General features: G+C 35.2%; 1 protein-coding gene and 1 long non-coding RNA gene across 2 annotated transcripts; one reads left to right on the top strand and one right to left on the bottom strand.

Annotated features, from left to right (window-relative positions):
* Positions 1 to 4,361: 4,361 nt before the first annotated feature.
* On the bottom strand, positions 4,362 to 5,740 carry LOC128035602 (uncharacterized). The gene is made up of 2 exons (XR_008192104.1): positions 5,469 to 5,740; positions 4,362 to 5,316 (listed from the first exon to the last, which is right to left on the bottom strand). It is a non-coding gene; the product is annotated as an uncharacterized LOC128035602 (long non-coding RNA).
* Positions 5,741 to 20,304: 14,564 nt separating this feature from the next.
* On the top strand, positions 20,305 to 20,808 carry LOC128033814 (secreted RxLR effector protein 161-like). Its single transcript, XM_052622010.1, has one exon. It carries the CDS (start codon positions 20,305 to 20,307, stop codon positions 20,806 to 20,808), a length of 504 nt encoding a protein of 167 aa, XP_052477970.1.
* Positions 20,809 to 22,329: the final 1,521 nt, after the last annotated feature.

Raw genomic sequence — 22,329 nt, 5'->3', positions numbered from 1 at the left:
TAAAAGTATTTGCGGCGCTAAAAAGCGCCGCTAAAGGCTAAAAGAGCGCCGCTAAAAGCCTGTTTTGGTGTAGTGATTTATATTAAATTTATGAAATAATGATTTATTTGGGTTGATATAAGTCCCTAATAAGTTTTTTTTTGACAAAAAAGGACCCAAAGGTCACTACCTCAAATTAAATTGCATTCGAAATAACATTGTTATGGATATTGCTAGGATAATCCATGTCAAAGTTCCAATTACAACTATTTAAATGAGACCAATTACAAAGAGAATGGGCTAATTTGTTACAATCCCGGTTAACCCATTTGACCTCGGCAAATACAAAAGAGTTAAGAAACTTACGAGCTTCTTTGATCCGGTACCCAAAGACCGTGATGCCCTCCTTGTAGTCACTAAAGCAGTTGACGATGCTTGCACAATCCGATTAAAAAATAACCTTATCAACATTGAGAAAATGAGCAAACCGAAAGCCATCAATGGAGGCATCCAACTCTGCCCACTCAGGATTAATCACCTTATTTGTGAAAGACGCTCTTCCACTCAAAACAAAGACGTCAGAGTCTCTAGCAATGATACCCAAGCTCGTGCCACAAGAGTTCACGACAACATTAATATTAACTTTGATAACCCCTTTCGGTGGCTTTTCCCATCTATAACATCTAGGGACTCAAGGTAAGATCGGTTGAAAGGAAAGGTTGTTAATCCTGAAATTAGTATTGAGCTTATGAGCACACTCCCAAATCCCATACGTATTCTCCTCTTTATCTTTAAAGATGGCATTGTTTCTACTATTCCATATGATCCACAAGGTAGAAATAAACTCTTCAAAAGCCCTTTTGTCCAAAATCCTCACGGATTCTTCAATCCAATCGATACAAAAGTCATAAGAGTTAGTTAGCAACTGATTATCAAAACCATCCGCAATGAGAACATCACAAGCTTTGGGACAGTATTTTAATGCATGAAAGAGCGTCTCATCCCCATTCCTACATCTCGAGCAAACTGGGTCTACATGACTCTTGATAGAGAAAAACTTAGTATTAGTAGGGAGCAAACCATGACCAATGCGCCCAGTGAAGACCCGGATCTTAGGGAGGATTTTGAGCTTCCAAATGAACTTCCAAAAGAAACGGTGTGGCCCGTAGCCAACTCTGTTAAGGAGCATCCAAGAATAACCCAATTTAGACGTGTAGGATCCATGGGTGTTATGAAAACAAACAATTCTGTCACTTGAACCATTTTGCAAAATCAGAATGTCAGAGATACGACTTGCCAAGTAGTCCCCGAAGATCATGAACATGCATTTCCTAGAGAGCTTCGCAAAGGAGCTGTAGTGTCATTGAGACCCTCGAAACCCCAAGTATCCCTATCAATTTGAATGCTTCGCCCGTCCCTTACTTGCCACCCAAAACCTTTTTCAAGGGCTTTAGCCATCGTAGAGATGCTAGACCAAATGAAGGAGGGTTTGTCGACCTTCTTTGGATGAAAAAGATTCCCATTCGGAAAGTATTTCCAGCGAAGTACTTTGAAGCATAAGGTCTTCCCCTACGAGATAAGCCTTCAAACTTTTCGCTCGATTAGGGCCAAATTAAAGAGTTACAAGTCTCTGAAGCCCATACCGCCCATACCTTTTGGAAGACAAAGGCTATCCCACGCAAGCATGGCCTATCTACAACCCTTCCTTTTACTAGCCCACCACTATCGATGGATTTTAGATGTCATCTTCGCAATCGTACCCCTAGGAGCAAGAAAAATAGAAAGTGCATAAGTAGGTAACGATTGTAGGATGGATTTTATAAAGACCTCTTTACCACCATAAGAAAACAAACGTTCGGACCAACTATTGATCCTATTAGAAAACGATCAAGGATGTGTTTAAACGCCCCAGTTTTTTGTTATCCGATAAATAGAGGAAGTCTGAGATAATGGTCTAGCTTATTAACAACCAGCATCCCAAGCGAATTACCAAAAAAGACCCTTTGATCCTCTGACATTTTGGGACTAAACCAAAACTTTGATTTTGATAGGTTTATTTTTTGCCCCGAGACACTCTTGAATTGCCTAAGGATATTATAAACCGCGTTAACTTCCCTCTATTTATTCTTAAAAAATAGTAGCACATCATCTGTAAAAACTAGATGGTAAGATAAGAGGGGATTATTAAGCAAACATGAAAAAACTTCCATGCAAAAGAGAAAAAGGTAAGATGAGAGGGGATCTCCCTAAAGAAGGCCGCGATCCGGAATAATTTCCTCTGAGAGAGTCGTATTGCATTTGATAACGTACTTAACCGAATGGATGAACTGCATGATCAAAGCCACCCACCCTTCCGCAAAACCCATACGAATCATGACATCTTCAAAAAAATCCCACTCAACCCTATCGTAGGCTTTACTCATATCAAGTTTAATCACCAACCTCTTATTAAGACCATTTTTGGAACTCTGAAGATAGTTCACAAGCTCATAAGCAATCAATACATTATCATGAATCATATGACCTGGAACAAAAGCACTTTGATTAGGGCTAATGCAAGAATGGAGCACCAACTTGAGCCTGTTAGCCAAGGCCTTAGAAATGATTTTGTAGATGACTCTGCAAAGGCTAATGGGCCAAAAATTCATCATGTCTTTGGGGTCCTTTATTTTGTGGATAAGCACAAGCATCGTATCATTAATCTCCTCAATATTTCTCCTACCCTCAACACATCATGACAAAAGTGAATGACATTCGCACCCACCACATCCCAATTTTCTCAAAAAAAGAGACCAGGAAGGCCATCAATACCAGGGACCTTGCGAGGGTCCATATGGTCAAAAGCATCCATAATTTCCTTATCAATTAACCGACCCATCAAGGCCTCATTCATCTCCGGAGAGATGCATATTTTAATATGGCTCATAACCCTAGTATCATTCACGGCCTCAGATCTGAACAAATCATGGAAGTAGTTCTACATCACTCTACAAACATTTGTTGTCCCCTCAACCCAAGTGCCATCCACATCATTTAAACCCTCGATTTTTTTTCTTTTTGGATCTACCCATCGTACGAACGTGAAAGAATCAAGTATTTCTTTCCCCTTCTTTAAGCCAGGCAATACGGGATCTCTGATCCCAATAAGACTCTTCTTTAGCATAAAGATGCCCCAACTCGTAACGGCTAGATCTGTGAAGCTTGGGATTTGATCTCATATAAGGCTTTTCAATAAGGCTATCATTCTACTTAATCAAGCTGCTCATACGACTCCTTAATCTATTATACGGAGCATGTTGCCATTGGCCAAGACTCAAATGAATTTTTTCAAGGCGATCAATGAGATTAAAGGGGTTACGATTCTCATCCCAATTCCTTTTGATAAGCTGCTTGGCGTCCCTATCTTTGGCCCAACAAGCCTCAAAATTAAAGAACAAAATAGGATCCTTCACATTATCATTGGGCTTGCGACTCGTCGAGTCGAGAAAGATAGCATCATGATCCGAACAACTTTGCCTCATAACTTTAGTGGAGAGGAAAGGCATTTTTTCCACCGAAGATGCCGAAATAACGAATCTATCCAACCTCTCTTTAACAAAACCGGAACCATCCCTATTGTTTGACCACGTGAACCATCCCTTATCCGTTTTCACATCAACCAAAGCCATCTCATCAAGAACTTTTTCAAACTCTTTCATAGCAATTCTAGGCTTCCTTCTCCCACCAATCTTTTCACTATCATTTAAAATGGCGTTAAAATCCCCCCCTCCCCCCCCCCCCACAATCCAGTCATCATGAATCGGATTGCCCATTCTTATTAAAAAATCCCAAGACTATTCACGACTATTCAAGTTAGGAAAACCATAAAATCCCGTAAAATGAAAGCTGTCCATGACCTCAATAGAGACCACCAACTTAATATGATTGTTAGAAAAATTCTTAATAGAAACCGTAACATCATTTTTCCAAAGGAGGGCGAGACCCCCACGACAGCCCTCAGCATCCACCACAAAACATCCATCCATGACGCACTTTATTTTGAAACATTCCATCTCGCGGGTATTGGCTTTAGTCTGACTCAAGAAGATAATAAGAGGCTTTTTAACAATGAGGAGTTGTTTAAGATCACGGACTGTCGTTGGGTTTTCGAGCCCACGACAGTTCTAGCATAAAATTTTCATAATTCTGGGCGGGGCTTATCGCCATCCACTGCCAAAACCTAGATGAGCAGCAAACAAAAGCAAGAAAACAACAGGAACTAAAACAATAATAAACATATGTTATCGTAAGATAATCCAAAATAGAAACAGGAGACCAATAAAAAATACAAAAGTAAAATCAAGAAATATGAGAGTAAGCAGTAAAGATCAACAAAGCAAACAAAAGGAAAGAGAAGCAGCATTAATCCCAAATTAAACACTCCGTTTACAGTCCATTTACAACCCGAGAAATAACAAAGGCTGAGATCAAAATTAAGGGGAAAATAAAACAAAGACACCTTTAACAGCAACCTCGACGTGGAATCAAGCAGAACAACGCATCCAGGATCAACACCCAGAAAGTAAAACAACCAAACCTCCACCCAGCCAATCACGAGGAACCAGCTCGAAAGCACGAGAGAAGAAGCAGGACGAAAGACACCAACAAACCCCAGCAGACTTATAAGGAAAGAGCCACCACCCATCGACAGCACCCTTGACGTAGAACCAAGCAGGGCGGCGCAACCAAGATAACGGAACATAGAGGGGAGCACACCACCCAGTCCCACGAGCAAGATTGGGATAGGAATGGAAACCAAAAAAAAACGAGCCAGCCGCTTCGAAGAAGAAAAGCAAAAAAAAAAAAAAAAAGAACACAAGACAAAAGCAAGAGCAAAAAACGCAGAAAAACTAAAGCAAAACACAAAAAGAAAAAAATAGAGGAACAGGTCTGAACTTATAAAGCCAAAAATCTAAAGCAAGCTCAAGAAATAATAAAATAATGGGCAACCAAACTAACAAAGAAAAAAGAAAAAAAAGCAGTTCCGTTTACAGCCCAGATTAAGCAAAGGCTAAAACCGAAATAAAGAGAAAAGAAAGAAAGAACAATAGACTAAATCATGGGCACCTTCAACATAGAAAAAAAAGCAGACTTCACGCAAAAGCGCAAGAAGTAGATAGGACGCCAAGACCAGACACATAACAGATTCAATGTCGATCAGGGCGAGACCCTAACGCGAAGCCAACCAAATGAGAGCACACGAACAAGGAGACAACAAGGAGCCAGTCATTCTTCGAAGCAACCCAGGAAGCATCCACCCAAAAGAAGAACAGAAACAAAGCTCAAAAACAGGGAGAACTAATAAAACAAAAACAAGAAAGAGAAAACGTTAGAATGAAGCACAAAACAGCAGAATCAAGAAAAAAACAAAAGATGCTTTGATTTCCCTGGATAATGCGTCGGCAACATTGTTGAGTTTTCCCTGTCGGTAACGGATCTCGAAATCGTACCCGATTAATTTCAACAACCATCACTGTTGCTCCAAAGTTTGTATAGTCTGCTGGTTCAATCCCTCAGCGACCGCTGATCGGTGATGGTCATGAATTTACGACCCACAAGATATTGGTGCCACTTCCCCACTACCTGGGTAATGGCAAACATTTCTCGATTGTAAGTGGAAGCACTTTGCATTCGTGGATTAAGCTTCTGGCTAAAATAGGTTAATGCTTACCCTCTTAAGTTAAAATCGCTCCTATTCCTATTTCAGAAGCATTGATTTTGACCTGAAATTTTTTATCAAACTACGACAGTCCAAGCACTAAAGCTGTAACATCTAGTTCTACGATGGTTACGAAACCATAAACCCGACGAGTAAGTTCATAAATATTATTATTTAATATTTATGAGTCAAATATGGTATAAAAGAAAATTTGAATTAACAATTTATGTTATTTAAATGAACAATTAGGTTCAAGTGGTAAGACCCTAAAGTCAAGTGGCTTTAGAAAATGAGGTATCGGGACCTCGTTTCTATAAACTGAGATGTAAATATTTTTATAAATATTTGCGGAGTGTTATTAAGGTTGTATTAAAGTTTCGTTAAGAAATTTTAATATTTAGATAGTTAATTAATTGAAAAGGATTAAATTGTAAAAGATGCAAAGATTGAATTGTATTAATTAAAGGTTTCTAATAGCTATGAAAAGGTGAATTGTTGGACTTAGTTGATAATTATACCAATTGAATTGTTGGTGGACGGTTTTGGGTAATAAAAGCTTGAAATTTGGTTGATTTTTAAATGAACAATCTTGTAATTTCATAATTAATTGAAATTAAAAGAAACAAAGGCTTAAATATTATTATTTTTTGGTTTCTTCTCTAACACAACCAAATATCCATTTAAAATTAAGCTAGGTTTCGACCAAAGTGATTTCTTTATGCATGGTAAGTAATTCTTACCCGTTTTCATGGATTTGATGTTTTTGTTATCGTATTAGCTTAATTTAGCTAACCCGGGGGTCAATTTGTAAAGTTGTTGAATGTTTAGAATTTTAAAATGGATTAATTTGAGATGTTTTTGAAAGTTTACGATAGAATCTTAAGCTTTATTGCTAGATAAGAATATTTTGTAAAGTAATTTTTGGTAATTTTAATGTTTAAGAACTAAAATGTGAAATTAGTAAAAGTAAACGGGCTTGATGTGAAATAGCAGCAAATATGGGTTGCAGTGAGGTCTCAATAAATTCAGCTAAGCTTGAAATTTTATAAAAATGGTTAATTTGCATGTTTTAGGCTCAGGGACTAAATTCAATAAAAAATAAAAGTTGGGGGAAATTTTGTAAAAATGTCAAAAAGAACTAAATTGCATAAAATGAATTGGTTTGCTGTCTAAATTAATGAATTGAATGAAATTATTAATTTAGATTAAGAACGAGTAGAAAATCGAGGAGAAGAAGAAATTACCAAATGGCCTCTATACTTAGTCATTGCTGCAATTTAACCAGATAAGTTCGTATGTTTAAATAAAGTTTTAATATTATTTATATATATATGTTATAGTGTTGTTTATTATGTAAACGAACGATGGAAATCCAACAATGTTTCTATGATTATCGAGCCTCGTTTGAACCTTAAGAATGTATATGATACGAATGACATGTCTTTAGGGTTACCATGTTTCAGGTGCTAGTCTTGAATGTCCTATCGATGGCTGAGGTCTTGCATTTTTTACGGATGCTCGTCAGCTTGTGTGAGCGGCATCATGTAGTTTACATTCCAATCGTCAGCTTGTGTGAGTAAACCCATTTTACGGCTCAAATGAGCAGCGATGTAAAGAAAAAAGAAATGAAAGATTATATGTTTAGCATACTTCGTGTGAGCTTTCTCACGTATCTGATGTTATTCTAAATGGTTCAACGGGCATGAAAAAGAAATGAATGGTAAGCGTTCAAATTAATTATGTCATGAATCTATGAAAAGGATTAAAATAGAAACATTCAATGAAAGTATACCTATGTTTATGAAAATGACGATTTCAAGTGAATTATGTTTTAATGTACTAATATGTGTTGTTGGTGATTCTTAGACTTGTGCCAAGCTTATGGTTAGATTATATCATGCTTAATCTAAGTGATATACATTGAAATGGTAAGTGTCCAAATGGAAATATGCTTATGTTCATGGAAATGTGGTATGAATCAAAAGATATATTTTCTTATGAAATGGTTTATCATGTGGTTAATTCTAAAAGAGTTATGTATAAATGCACTAACTTGTGTATTGATGATGATGTTTAGACTTGTGTCAAGCTAGTGGTTATGGTTGATGTTTATACTTATGCCTTGTATTATGCAAATGAAACGGGTAAGAAAAGGGAATAAAACGGTAAGTTTATAATTGAGATGTAATAGGATGAAATGAAAGGGTTGATGATTTAAATAACGTATTCATGCCTGAGAAATCTACTTATGCTATGGATAAATGCACTATTTCATGAATTGATAATGTTATTTAAGCTTATGCTACGTAAATGGAGTGGTAAGTAAGTAAATAGAATGGTTCATAGTCTCATGAAAAGGTTAATGGTTGTGTAATATGTCTTATAAAATCTTATTATGATAGGAAAGAAAATATATATGATGTTGATGGACTTACTCATTTGTGAGTTGATGGTTACATAGTTTGATAAATCTTGTGGTATTGGTATAGGTTTATATTTACCCTATAAAGTTTCATTATTGAAATGGGATATTATATTTAAAGTTTATACGAGCTTACTAAGCATTCATTGCTTATGTAATTACTTTCCTTTACTATACAGATTATTAGAAGCTTGATCGACTTAGAAGCTCGTTTGAGACCTATCACACTATCTAGTGATTATATCAGTAGTTTTAATGTTTTGGCCAAGGTTATAATGGCATGTATATGTGGACTTGTGGTTTATGTTAGTTGATAAGTTGGCATGTATACGTGTTATTATGGTTGATACACTTTTCATACTTATGGCATCTTATTGATGTTTGATATTATGGTTAAGTTGATGCATGATTTCATTAGCCACTTTGGTATGTAATGGTATGTTTGCAATGTGGTCAAGTTAGGCTATGTTTGAGATAGATATCAACTAGATGTGTTTGTATGAATGAGATATGGTCAATTATGCATAGGTTTAGATATGTTAGTTTGATTGTGATTGAGGTGCCTTATTAGCATATTGTTCGGATGGATTAATGATATAGTGAAATGGTCACTTTATGCATGTTTTAGGCATGTTTTAATGTCTTGGTCATATCTGCAAATTCTGTTTAGGTTCATGCTTGAAGTGGGTCAAGGAAATGGCTTGATTTTGGCCAATTTCTTATCCACACGACCTAAGACACAGACGTGTGTCTCAACCGTGTGTGGCACAAAACCATGTGACATAGATGTGTGTCCCCTATAGGTTTTAAAGGTTTCAATTCAGGCAGTTACATGGCCTAGCACACGGGCGTGTGAGGCCATTTTGAAGGTTACACGACCTGGTACATGGGCATGTAGCCTGGCTGTGTGACCCAACTCAGAGAGTTACACAGGCACGAACATGGACGTGTGTCCCTATTTCGATTGTTACACGGCCTGAGACACAGGCGTGTGACACAGCCGTGTGACCCCTGCAGTTTAAAATTTCTAACTCTTTCCTCAATGTTCCAAATGTTTCTGATTTAGTCCCAAATCATTTCTAAAGTGTTTCTAGGGCCTTGAGGGCTCGATTAAGGGATGATGTGCATGTATATGAATGGATTATGCTATATTTAGATCAATTTTTGGAAGTGTATAATTTTATGTTATGGTTTTACGGTAATGGTCTATAACCCTATTCCGACGATGAATACAGGTTAGGGGTGTTACAGGAGCAGCGCAAAGACGTGATTTCAAGTGGTCCATGGCACCTTAAGCCGCTTTAGCCCATTCAAATGATTGGCCTTTGCGAAGAAAATTAGGGATGGGAGCTGTGATGGTGGCAAATCCCTTAATAAATTTGCGATAGTAGGATGAAATGCCTAAAAACCGACGTACGTCCTTGATCGTGGTAGGTACCGACCAAGCTCCGATTGCCTCAACCTTTACGGGATCCACTTCCAATCCCTCTCGTGAGACTATATGACCCAAACATTCAACTGTGGTTTGTCTAAATATACACTTGCTATGCTTTGCAACAAAACCATTCTCTTGCAACTTTTGTAGCACTTGTCCTGCTAATTTTGACTGTAAACAAGAATGTCGTCTTGAAAAATTAAAACAAATTTACATTGAAATGGTCAGAAGAGATCATTCATTGTTGCCTGGAAAGTGGATGACGCATTGGTTAACCCAAACGGCATTACGAGGAACTCTAATGTCCTTCATGTATTCAAAACGCTATTTTTGGGACATCATCATCCTTAACCCTAATATGATGATATCCAGCAAGTAAATCCAATTTGGAGAAGAAGTGAGAATTACCCAATTCATCAAAAAGCTCCTCAGCAATGGGAATCAGAAATTTGTCCTTAATGGTGATTGTAACAGCCCATTTTTAGTGAAATCAAAACAGTGGTTTTGGGACCACAAATCTAATGAGTAAATTATTATTTTATTATTATTTTAATGTTGATTGGGTATTAGTAAGGTCGTATTAAAATTTTGGTAAGAAATTTTGATGTTTACATGATTAATTAAGTTAAAAGGACTAAATCGTAAAAAGTGTAAAAGTCGAGTTCTAATAGCTAAATGATTCAAATAGCTATGAAATCTTAATTTAAAGGACTTATATGGTAGTTAGACCGTTTAATGAGTTAGTGGATATGCATGACATGGTTTTATTGAAATTTTAATGGTTTTAAAAGGTTAAATTAGTCATTCGATAATTAAAAAGAAAAACTAATTAACAAAAGATGAGAAAACATTGTCATCTTCATCTTTTCCTAATTGGAAAACATAAAAACACCATTGGAGAAAGGGGGATATTCGGCCAAGCTAACCTTGAGTGCATGGTATGTAATTTTGCCCCATTTTTAATGATTTTTATGTTTTTGAAGCTGTTTTAACTTAATCTAGCTAGCCCGAGGATTAATTTGTAAAATTGTTAAAGTTTGAAGGTTATGCGATGAATGTTCTTGAATGATTTTTTTTATGTTTAATGTTATATTATGAATCTTTGTTAATGAATAAATAAGTTTTGTAAAGTGAGTTTTGATGAAATTTGTATTTGGGGATTTATTTATAAAAATGGTAAATTTTATTTTAAATTTATGAAATAATGGTTTATTTGGGTTGAAATAAGCCCGTAATAAGTTTTGCTAGCTTGATTAGGGGCTTAAAATGTTTAGATTTCAATTTATGAGCTTAATGACTAAATTGTAAAAAGTTAAAATGCTAGGGGTAAAATAGTAATTTTGCATAAAATTGAATTATGGATTAAATTTATATTTAGAAGTACGCAATTAAATGAAACTATTGTTTTAGATCATGAACGGGTTGACGATCACGAAAAAGGAAAGATTTCAGAGTAGTTCCTATACTTTGCAATTACTACAATCTAGTCTTGTAAGTTCGTTTTATGTTTATTCTTAGTTGAATTAAATACCTTGTCAATGATTAAATCTTTAAAGTGTGTTATGGAATTATGTTTAAATGTTGAATTATATTATTATTTGGGCTTTATGCCTAACAGGCTTAGTGCCGGTGTTATTTAGGCTTTGTGCCTAGCAGACTTAGTACCAGTGTTATTCGGGCTTTGTGCCTTGCAGGCTTAGCTCTTCTGTTATTCATGTTCAGTGTCTAGCAGCCTTATTGTCTGTGTAATTAAAGTTAACATCCTTTGGAAATTATTATTTGATAGTAAATGAGTTTATTGATTGAACTTACTAAGCTCCTTTGTGCTTATTCGTTTAATTTGTTTTTGTAGGACTTTTGTAATCGTTGCTTTGATTGGATCGAATCGGAAGCTGACACTATCATCATCATCTCGATAGCCATTTTTGGTACCTATTAGTAGATGGTTAAGTGGCATGTTATAGGATAGGTCCTTGAATTATGACTTTTTAGTGAATATCTAAATGTTAAAGTTGGTATGTTTATGCTTGATGTTAACAAATAGTATTGGACTTATAATACATGGCTAGATAAGTCCTTTTGCAACACTTTTAATAGTAGATGTATAAGGTATTTTGGTGCTAAGTGAATGTTCAATTGTGTTGTGTTTATAAGCTTAGTATAGAATGTGATATGATACTTGAATTTGTAGTAGGTTTTGGCTTGTTTAAGTAAATTTTATTTGCATGTGTTTGAGGTGCCTATGAATGGCATATTGGTTGAATGTTAGAAGGATGATTTAGCATGTTTTTGGCTTGATTTTGGTCACTTTGAATAGGTCTTTTGGATGGAAAATTGTTTACTTAGGTTGCAAGTAAGCTTGAATTGGTAAACTTGTTGTTTAAGGTTCATTTTGGGTCCACACATCTTGATATGAGGGTGTGTGTCTTAGCCATGTGTGACACACGGCCGTGTGTCATATGAGAATCACTTTGTATGCAAGTCAGGCAGTTACACAGCCTAGCACAAGGCCTAGCACACGGACGTTTGGGGCTATTTTGAGAGTTACACGGCCTGGAACATAGGCGTGTGACTTGGCCATATGACCCTACTCAAAGAGCTACACGGGTGAGGATACGGGCTGGGACACGGCCGTATGTCCTTATTTCGATTGTTACAGGCCTGGCTACATAGCCGTGTGACCCTACAGTCAAATTTTTTTAACTTTTTCTTAAACTTTTCGAATGCTTCCAATTTATTCCAGAATTGTTTCAAATGTATTTCCAGGGCCTCGAGGGCTTGATTTAGGGATGATATTTATGTGAATGAATGATTTGTGTTATCTTATATCAATGTATGAAATGTACATTTTAATTTTTTTGTTTTGTATGATAATGCTCTATAACCCTATTCTAGCGACAGATACAGGTTAGGGGTATTATAATGACTGCGTTGAAGTTAAGGTAGTCAACGCAGAACCACCACGTTCCGTCCTTCTTCTTTACTAGCAGCACTAGAGAAGAAAATGTAATATTACTTTTTCGAATCAATTGGTGGTCTAACATGTGTTGAACTTGACGTTCGACTTCCCCTTTCTGAAAATAGAGATATCTGTATGGCCTGACATTAACCAATTTGCTTATAGGTTGTAGATGGATAGCATGGTCGGTTTCTCTAACAGGGGGTAAACCGTGTGGAGCAACAAAAACCATTTTGAACTCAACTAATAGATTTCTCATATCTTTTAGTTCGACTGTGCCTTTCGTCGCTGGACCCGTATCAATTTGCAAACAATAATACGCAATCACCGCCTTAGTGTCTTTCAAATGCCGTAAGGATTGCGATTATATTGATTGAGATGCCAACTCTATTTACCCTTGCCAACGATGTTACTTTTCCCCTTAACGGAATTGAAATTGGAGCGTATTAAAATCCATAGTCACCGGCCCTAAAGTGGCCATCCAAGCAACCTCTAAAACCATTTTGGTACCTTCTAATGGTAGCACATAGAAGTCTGTCATTAATTCAGTACCCTGAACTCGTAATTTTAGATTGCGCATACAACCCTCATTCTGTAACTTGTCTCTATTACCAACAAAAACCTTAAAATTTAGCGTTGCCATCACCGTTAAACCTAAATGTTTTGCTACTCGGGATTATACAAAGTTATATGTACTACTGTCATTAATCAAAATATGTACCTGACGGCCTCGAATCTCCCCCGTAGCACGAAGGGTATTAGGAGTTAAGTAGCCTACGAGGGCATTGAAGGAGACCAAATATTTTTTCGCACGGTCTTGTCAGAACCTTCTAGTTCGTTGTCATCATTGTCCATTGTCCTTGTCACCGAAATTAGGTGGTCATCCTCAAATTCATCATCCAACAGAAATAACTAAGGATCCTTACATTTATGGCCCAGAGCAAATTTAGCATCATAGTTATAACATAAACCTTTCTCTCGTCGTGCTTGAGCTTCAACAGTAGAAATCCTGCGGGGTTGCATAGGGTTGGGAGAGATTGTGTAATGGTCTGATGGAGGTGGGCGTCTGGATTGTGCTTTAGGCCTAGTAGGAAACGTGGTAGGTGTTGGTAATAGAGGCGGTAGTTTCAGACTTGGTACCCGACCCAATATTTTTGTCTTTCGTTGAATTTGGTTTCATGAAAGTGGGCCAAAGCAAGTACTTCATTCATAGAATTGGATCGATAGCCCAAGACCTCAGTTTTGATATTCAAACGGAGCCCAGACATAAAACATTGTGTAAGGAATTCATCAGATAGGTTGGTTGTGTGCAAGACAAGGTTTTCAAAACGTGTTTGATAATCTTCCACTATCGTTGTTTGGATAAGCTTAGAAATTTTCCCTTCTGGAAATTCGATTTCCATCACTGCAAATGACCGTTGAATCGCTTCGACCAAATGGTGCCAACCCGCTAGTTGACTTTGTCGCTACATCCAAAGAAACCATTTCTTGGCAGTTCTGTCCATTTTGAAGGATGCCATGGTTACCCGATGGTGGTCCTCAGTGCCGTAAAACTCAAAAAAGTTGTTCATGGATGCTAGCCACTCTTCTGGGTCCCTCCCGTTAAATAGGGATAACTCCACTTGAACCGGTGTTGGTAAGAAGGGAAATACAACGTTGGATTCAGCTCTCATATTTGTCTTCCCCCAGTTAACCACGATTTCCCCTGTACCTTCAATATTGCAAGAAGTGGTTGTCGTAGCTCCCAACTGTGTAGAAATCACCGTTAACTAGTGAACTACATCCTGAAGGGTTCGCTGAGTGGTCGCATTCCATTGCTTCTGATCCTCCGCTTAAGATTGGAGAGAGACCAAAATTTAATTGTGAAGGGCACTCGTCTCCTGCAAAATTTTTATGGATTCGATGTTATTCACCATATTGTCCAATCTCAATGAAAGCACCAAAATATTATGTGTCAATAACCATAAAAAGATAATATAGGAATAAATAGGAGAATAGACTATAGGTTAAGAAGTTGGGAAAATATCCAAGGAATACAAATAAATTTTATGTTTTACATACTCTATTATTTATATTCTTAATCCTTAGGATCCTTTGAAGTAGACAAAATTGGTTAAGGCCTTGGGTGCCTTGCTCTTTCTCAAGCTTCTGCGTAACTCTCGATTGTTGGTGTCTGTTTCTTGATTGCCAACTCCTCCTATGGTTACGTCCTCATTCCCTGCTTTTGCTATCTCAGCTCTTTCCTTGAAAACTTCTAATTCATATGAATTTGTATACTTAGAAAAGAAATCTACGTTGAAAGTTCATTGATTTTGTCTTCTAATTGCATGTTTAGTTACAATTTGCATTACTGACTAACAGAGTGAAAATTGTGAAATGGACCATGTAGTTGGGAAACTTCCTAAGTCTACTAAACCTTACCCAGAGATTAATCCACTACCACAAAATGTTATTTAATTTACATCGCTTACCAAGTTACAATTTCACTCTAAAATATTAACTAGACCACTCTATCACTAAAACTTTTCCCTTGAAAATATAGTTACAAAGTGAATACTTAAATAAACAAGGTACATGCGTGCATGGCATAGTTTGCTAATGTAGATACTTATGCGGATAATTTCTTTTAACGACACATAGGATTCTAGAAGTATAAGTTACCAAAAAAAAAAATAGAGGGGGTCAATCAAATTTCTGTAACCTGTAATATAACTTGAATGAAATAAATAGAATTTGGAACTCCATGTAATAGCCAAATGGTTAAGGGTGTTCACTGCCCCAAGTGTGGCCTGGTTTCGAGTCATGAAAAAGAAAATAATAAAATCGAAATCATAGTAAAAAAATGAAATTATAAATTATTAAATTATTAATAAATTCTAAATATATTAAATAGAAATATTAATTTAAATAAAATAATAAAATAATAAATTATATTATAATATTATAATAATATATAATATAATAGTAGATAGAATAATAAAATAAATAATATAGAAATATAGATTTCAATATAAAAATATATTAATATAAATATAATATGCAAAATTTGTTAATTAATTTATTTAAAATAAATATCCATTTTTTTTTCAAATTTTACATTTGAAAATCTTATCTAATTATTTAACATTCAAATGAAAATATACAATCAAAATTTAAAATTTAACGATAAAAATTTGTTTTATGAATTCTTTATTATTTTGACTAATTTCATTTTGAATTATATTTTATTAGATTTTTTCAAACAAAATTTTAAAAATTTTGTATTTATCATTGAAGTTTACTGATATATATCAATATATATATATATAATAAGATTTTATTGAGATAAATATATTTCATTTTGCTTTTTCTTTTCTATTGCTTATAAGGAGAGGTCCACTTATATTGTGTAAAAGTTAAAACAGTTTTATATACTTTTATAAATAATTATATGATTAGTATATATTGGAATTCAATTTGATGAGTACAAGAACCTTCATAAATTTAGTTTTTGACATATGATGTAAAAGTTTGAGGTGGATATCTATTTCTTTTACACATAAAATAAGTAGAGATAATATTCATCTATCCATTCAAACAATTATGATTATCATAAAATAATGTCCTCAAATAGTAATAAATTTCAATAATCTAAAAGCCATTAGACAACAAAATTCTACTTTAAACTTTAAATTAAATTAATCTTACTTACTGTAAATGATTAAAACAATACATTTAAAGTTTAAGTATAAATCAATATTTGTGATAAATAATTTTTAAAGTTAAAAATCATTACTAAAAGGAGAATCAACCAAAAAATCCGACGAGAAAAAGGAATACTACACTAAAACATATAAGCTTACCCAATATATTCCGTCCTAAATCCTCATTATCATAAGAAGAAATAGAAGAATTAGCAAAACTTAAAATTATATATAGAAAAGGAGGATTACCAATAAAAACTAGTTGTACAATATAAAGTCATTTGAGTAAGATATTGAGTCACTTTAGTAGCATCTCGTTGTATATAATGGAAGGGAAAACATTAAAATTAAGATTTTAAATCACAAATAACCATTAACAATATTACTAAATTTTGAAATACACTTCTCAGGCATCGAGAAAAGCATGAACTACTTCTTTGCAATCGGGGCATCGAGAAAAGCATGAACTACTTCTTTGCAATTGGTTTACCATGTCGAAATTCAAAGTGCATAACCACTAAAGTGACACCTATATTGTCATGATTTCAACCAGATATGGTTCCATAGAAACATCAAAACCACCAGACGTGGTTCCAGTGTTATCTTGTAAAATAACACCAATATTTATCGAGTTTGCTTCTTTTGAAATGGTACTATCCACTTTACACTTAAGTCAGCGACCATTTAGACTCTTCCACCCTACTGGAGCTATTCTAAATGTAGAAAAAGGCTACTACACTTGGTTGAAGGTAGCCCGAGCATTAGCTCTATTGCGAAGTGACCATCCATGTTATGGCAAACCCGGATCACAAGACTGCAAGCTCATCAAATGTGCAAGCTCCCCAAATCTGTGAGCTCACCAAGACTGTGAGCTCTTCAATAGTGAGAGCTCATCAAAGCTGCGGAGTCTTAAAAAGTACGAGCTATGTTAGGCGAGCTTATAAATGTGAGCCCTTACCCTGCAAGTTGCCAACTTGCCAACTTGCACTGAAATAGTGATAATTTTTTATAAGACGTTTTGATTGATGATTAGACTAAAATCAACCAAAGAAGAAGCAAGTTGTATGAATCAAGCTGCAAGATTAAGCCAAGTTGTAATTATTTTATTATTATTTGATTATTTAAGCATAATAGTTCATGTAAAATAAGATGTTGTTCTTGTAATGAAACAATTGTTCACAATTTGAGTTCTCCATTTTTATCTTGATTTCGCTTTATTTTCAATCCTTTCTTCATCATATATCTAACAATTGGTATCTAGAGCCACTTATCTTTAAGGGCCTATTTCCAAAAAAATGTCTTCAACAAACTTTTCTCCACCTCCACCCCCTATTTTCACAGGTGAAAACTGCCATATTTGGGTAGTAAAAATGAAAACCTATCTTCAAGACTTTGATCTTTGGGAGGTTGTAAATGCTAAAATAGAACCACAAGTGTTGAGACCGAATCCTACAATTGCTCAAATGAGACAACATAGTGAGGAATGTACTAAAAACACAAGCCGATGTCTTGCCTACAAAATGGTATTTTAGAAGTGATCTTTATAAGAATCATGCTTGTGACACTCCTGAGCAAGCTTGGGATAAGCTCAAGGAGGAATCCAGTGCTCATAGAAGATAAGGCAACAACAAATGATCAATCTCAAATGAGATTTTAAAAACCTCAAGATGGAAGAAGCCGAGTCTGTAAAGAAATATTCAGATCAAACCATGGTAGTAGTGAACCAGATAAGACTGTTAAGGGACCAGTTCGCGGATAGTCGAGTAGCTGAGAAGGTCATTACCACTTTTCTTGAGAGATATGAATCAAAGATATCCTCACTGGAAGATTTGTGAGACCCATCAACCATCTTACACTCTGAACTAATCAATGCTTTGTATGATATCCTGTGAACCTCCCTATGAGGCCCAACTCGCCGAACCTTGTGAACTCTTCTATAAAGCCAAGCTCATGGTACCATGCAAGCTCTCTAACAAAGAAAGAAAGAATTAGCTTACTGATAGTGGCTGTACAAGTCACATGTTGCAGATGCGAGCATCTTCAAGAGCATTTATAAAAATGTTTCAATCCAAAGTGAAAGTTGGAAATGGCCAGTACATCGAAGTAGTAGGAAAGGGAAATGTTTTGATTAAAGCCCCATCAAGTACTAAACTTGTCACAAATGTTCTTTTAGTTCCTAACATAGATCAAAATCTTATAAGTGTAAGTCAACTGCTTGAGTAAAAAAATTCTGTGGTATTCAAGGACAACAAATGTTTAATCCTTGATCCAAGGATGTGAGCTCCTATCAACAAATATTATAGATAGAATTTTTATTGTCAACTGGTACTTGGAAACTTCGGTAGCATATACTAGCTCACTGGATGAAACCAAGATAAGGCATAAGAGAATGGGACATGTTGACTACAAATCCTTAAGCCAAATGCCCAAGAATAACTTGGTGGAAATTTTATCGAATATGGATGATCATGAAAATGTGTGTGAAATGTGTCAGGCGAGGCTTCCATTTCTTGCGAATAAAGCATGGCGAGCCAATGAAAACATATTCACATTTGTGAACCCATGAAAATAAGTTCCCCAAATGGAAATAGGTACTTTGTATTATTTATTGATAACATTAGAAGGTTCTATTAGGTGTACTTCATGAAAAACAAGTCCGAGGTGGCTAAAATCTTCTTTAAATTTAAAGCCATGGTTGAAAACCAAAGTGACTACAAGCTTAAGATGGTAAGATCAGGCAATAGGGAAGAATACACTTCAGAGAAGTTTCAAAAATTCTGCGAAGAGGCTGGTGTCCATCATCAATTGAGCAATGTGTATACTCCACAAAAAAAATAAAGTGAAAGAAAAAATAGAATTGTAATGAACATGGCTCGTTGCCAAATGATTTTTGGGTAGAGGCAATAACCATTGTTGTTTACTTGCTAAATAAACTGCCAACTAAAGCCATTAAAGGGAAGACACCATTTAAGGCCTAGTATGGTTTTAAATCATCTGTTTCATACCTAAAGTATTTGGTTGCACCTGTTTTATTCATGTTCCAAGAGAGAAAAGAAGCAAGTTGGACAGTAGATTACAGCTAGGGATTTTTTTTTTTGCTATTGAAGTTTAGGAAAGGATATAGAATTTACAATAATTTCACCAAGAAAATTATCATAAGTAGAGATGGGCAGTTTGATAAAGATAAAATATAGAGGTGGAATGCAATTGAGGAGGAGATGCATGAACAGGGGGTTCAAAAATCGATATGCGATCCATTAGAGATCAAACTGAAGATGATGCAGTTGATGACCAACCAGCGCGAGGAACCAGATAGATCACTAAAATCTATCAACGATGTAATCTGGCGAAGCTAGAACCAGTTACCTTTGAACAGCTCAACTAGTAAAATGGTGAACTTTTATGAAAGATAAAATCACTATGACCAACAAAAATGAAACATGGGAATTGGCAGATAGACCAATTCGCAAGAAAGTGATTGGAGTGAAATGGATGTTCAAAACCAAGATGAACCTTGATGGATCAGTTAACAGATATAAAGCCAGGCCGGTTGTGAAGGGATTTAGCCAAAAATATGAAGTGGATTTCAGTAAAACATTTGCCCCTGTTGCAAGGTTAGACACCATAAGGCTTCTACTAACTCTTGTAGCTTAAAAGGGTTGGAGGATACGTCAAATGGATGTAAAGTCAGCCTTTCTAAATGATTTTTTAAAGGAAGAAATTTATGTCGAGCAACCTCAAGGGTTTTCAGTACTTGGGTGCGAAGTCAAGGTGTATAAATTAAAGAAAGAACTGTATGGCTTGAAGCAAGTATCGAGGGCATGGTATGAAAGAATTAAAAATTATCTAACAGATATGGGTTTTGAAAGAAACATCAACGAACCTACATTATATGTGAAGAAAATTGGTAATGAATACTTCTAATTATTTCATTATATGTTGATGATTTACCTGTGATTGGTAACAACAACGAACTAGTGATTGTATTCAAGGAATAGATGCAAGAGAAGTTTGAAATTTTAGACTTAGGTGAATGACATACTTCTTCGATCTGAAAGTGAATCAAGCTCGCAATACAATTTTCATAAACCAAAAGGGGTTCACGATGAAATCCTACAAAGATATAGCATGGAGAATTGTAAACCGATGAGAACCCTTATCGCTCAAGGTGAGAAGCTTCCTAGCAATGAAGCTGTTGAGAGGGTTGATGAAACAAGCTATAGAAGTGTGATTGGATGCCTAGTTTATTTGACTGCATCCAGACTTGACATAATGTTCGCTGTAAGTCTATTGTCAAGATACATGCATTGCTGCAATGTAAACCACTACAGAGTAGCAAAAAGAGTTCTGCGATACATAAGAGGAACTCTGAGCCATGGAGTGAAGTTTGTGAAGGCTGAAAGGGTGAAACTACTTAGGGATTCAAACAGTGATTGGGTTTGGTCTACTGAACACATAAAGAGTACCTCAAGTTATTTCTTCACTCTAGGATCGAGCCTGTTCTGTTCAAGCTCGAAGAAGCAAGAAAAAGTGGCACAATCAACTACAAAAGTTGAGTATGTTGCAGCCGCAACTGCTGTAAATAAAGCTATTTGGCTAAGGAAACTGCTGAATGATTTGAATTTAAAATAAGAAGAAGCAATAGAGATTAAGTGCGATAATCAATCTATTGTTGCAATTGCAAAAAATCAAATCCAGTGTTCCATGGAAGAACAAAACACTTCAAAATCAACTATCATTTTATGAGAGAAGTGAAACAAGCCAAGAAAGTAAATTTGGTTCACTGCAGTTCACAAGAACAGTTGGCTGACATTTTAACAAAACCACTTGGGAAGATGAATTTTGAAAATCTACGTCATGATATTGGGGTTCGCAACATAGAGGCCAATTATAACCCCCTTACCCGTGTCAGACACCAGGACAGGGTACGAGGCATTACCGAACTTTAACATAATCAATCATACAAAACCGAGACTTGAAATTTCATCCAAATTAAATTTTTCTTTTTTTTATATCAGATTTATCAACTCAACATGGCATTATCAAACACGTACAACCCATACAATATTCGCCAACATAGACAGCTTTATGCAAAATGGACTATCCAATAATATGGGCTAAATCAATTATGACACATAACAAAATGACCAAGTCCTTTATAATGCCATAATTTCAAAATAAAGTTTTCAAAATACCAAAAGAAAGTTGATAGTGTAGATGGATCACTGACGATCGCCAAATCCCGAGCTAGCTTGGTGATTCTATAAAACAAGGGAAAAGAGAGGATAGTAAGTATATAGCCTAGTAAGTAAGTATGTAATCAATAAAGAAGTTTCTAGCATGTTTCCATAAATAATATAATCATAATCACATATAAATTCACTATTTATTCAAGTTCTAGCAAGCTGTTTATTCGCGTCATAGTCACTAAATTGTTTTTATCCAGAGCTACAAAACTCCAAATTAAGATTTGTAAATTTTTCATAAAACTAGACTCATGTATATTCTTACCATAAAATTTTAAGTATTTTTGGTTTAGCAAATTAGTATATTTTATTCTTTAAATTTTCCTATTTCACTACTCGATGACTCCGAACCCTCTTCAAGAAAAAATTAATTATCTCTTTGTACAAAATTCAAATGATGTTTCTGTTTGTTTCTATTAAAATAGATTCATTTAAAATTTAAGAATATAAATTATAAACCATAATTATTTTTGTAAAATTTTAGTGCTTTTCCAAAGTCAGAATAGGGGATTTCGAAATCATTCCGACCTTGTCTCACTAAAATTAAAATATCCCAAAATATTTAACTTTTTTGCTTACTCTGTTTTCTTTATGTGAAAATAGACCCATTCAAATTTAATTTCACATCTCATCAAACCTATAATTCAATTTCTACCATTTTTGGTGATTTTTGAAAATCACACAACTGTTTCTGTCCTAAATTGTTTTGTCGTCAAATTTACTCTTTCTTAATTTCATTACTTCATTTCATCGTACCAAAGGGTCGATTAAAGATCAAACACATTTTTAATCACATATATTTTCACTTAATCAGTTTCTGATGAACACTTCGAAATAATCTCAGTTATACGGTGGATTAGCACACAGCACTACCCTTATAGTCAATAGTACTCGGTGAAATCAGCAC

Source organism: Gossypium raimondii, chromosome 2 (genome assembly GCF_025698545.1).
Source record: "Gossypium raimondii isolate GPD5lz chromosome 2, ASM2569854v1, whole genome shotgun sequence".
Lineage (NCBI taxonomy): Eukaryota > Viridiplantae > Streptophyta > Magnoliopsida > Malvales > Malvaceae > Gossypium > Gossypium raimondii.
Note: the sequence above shows the minus strand (reverse complement) of the source record. Positions and strands in the feature narration are given on the sequence as shown.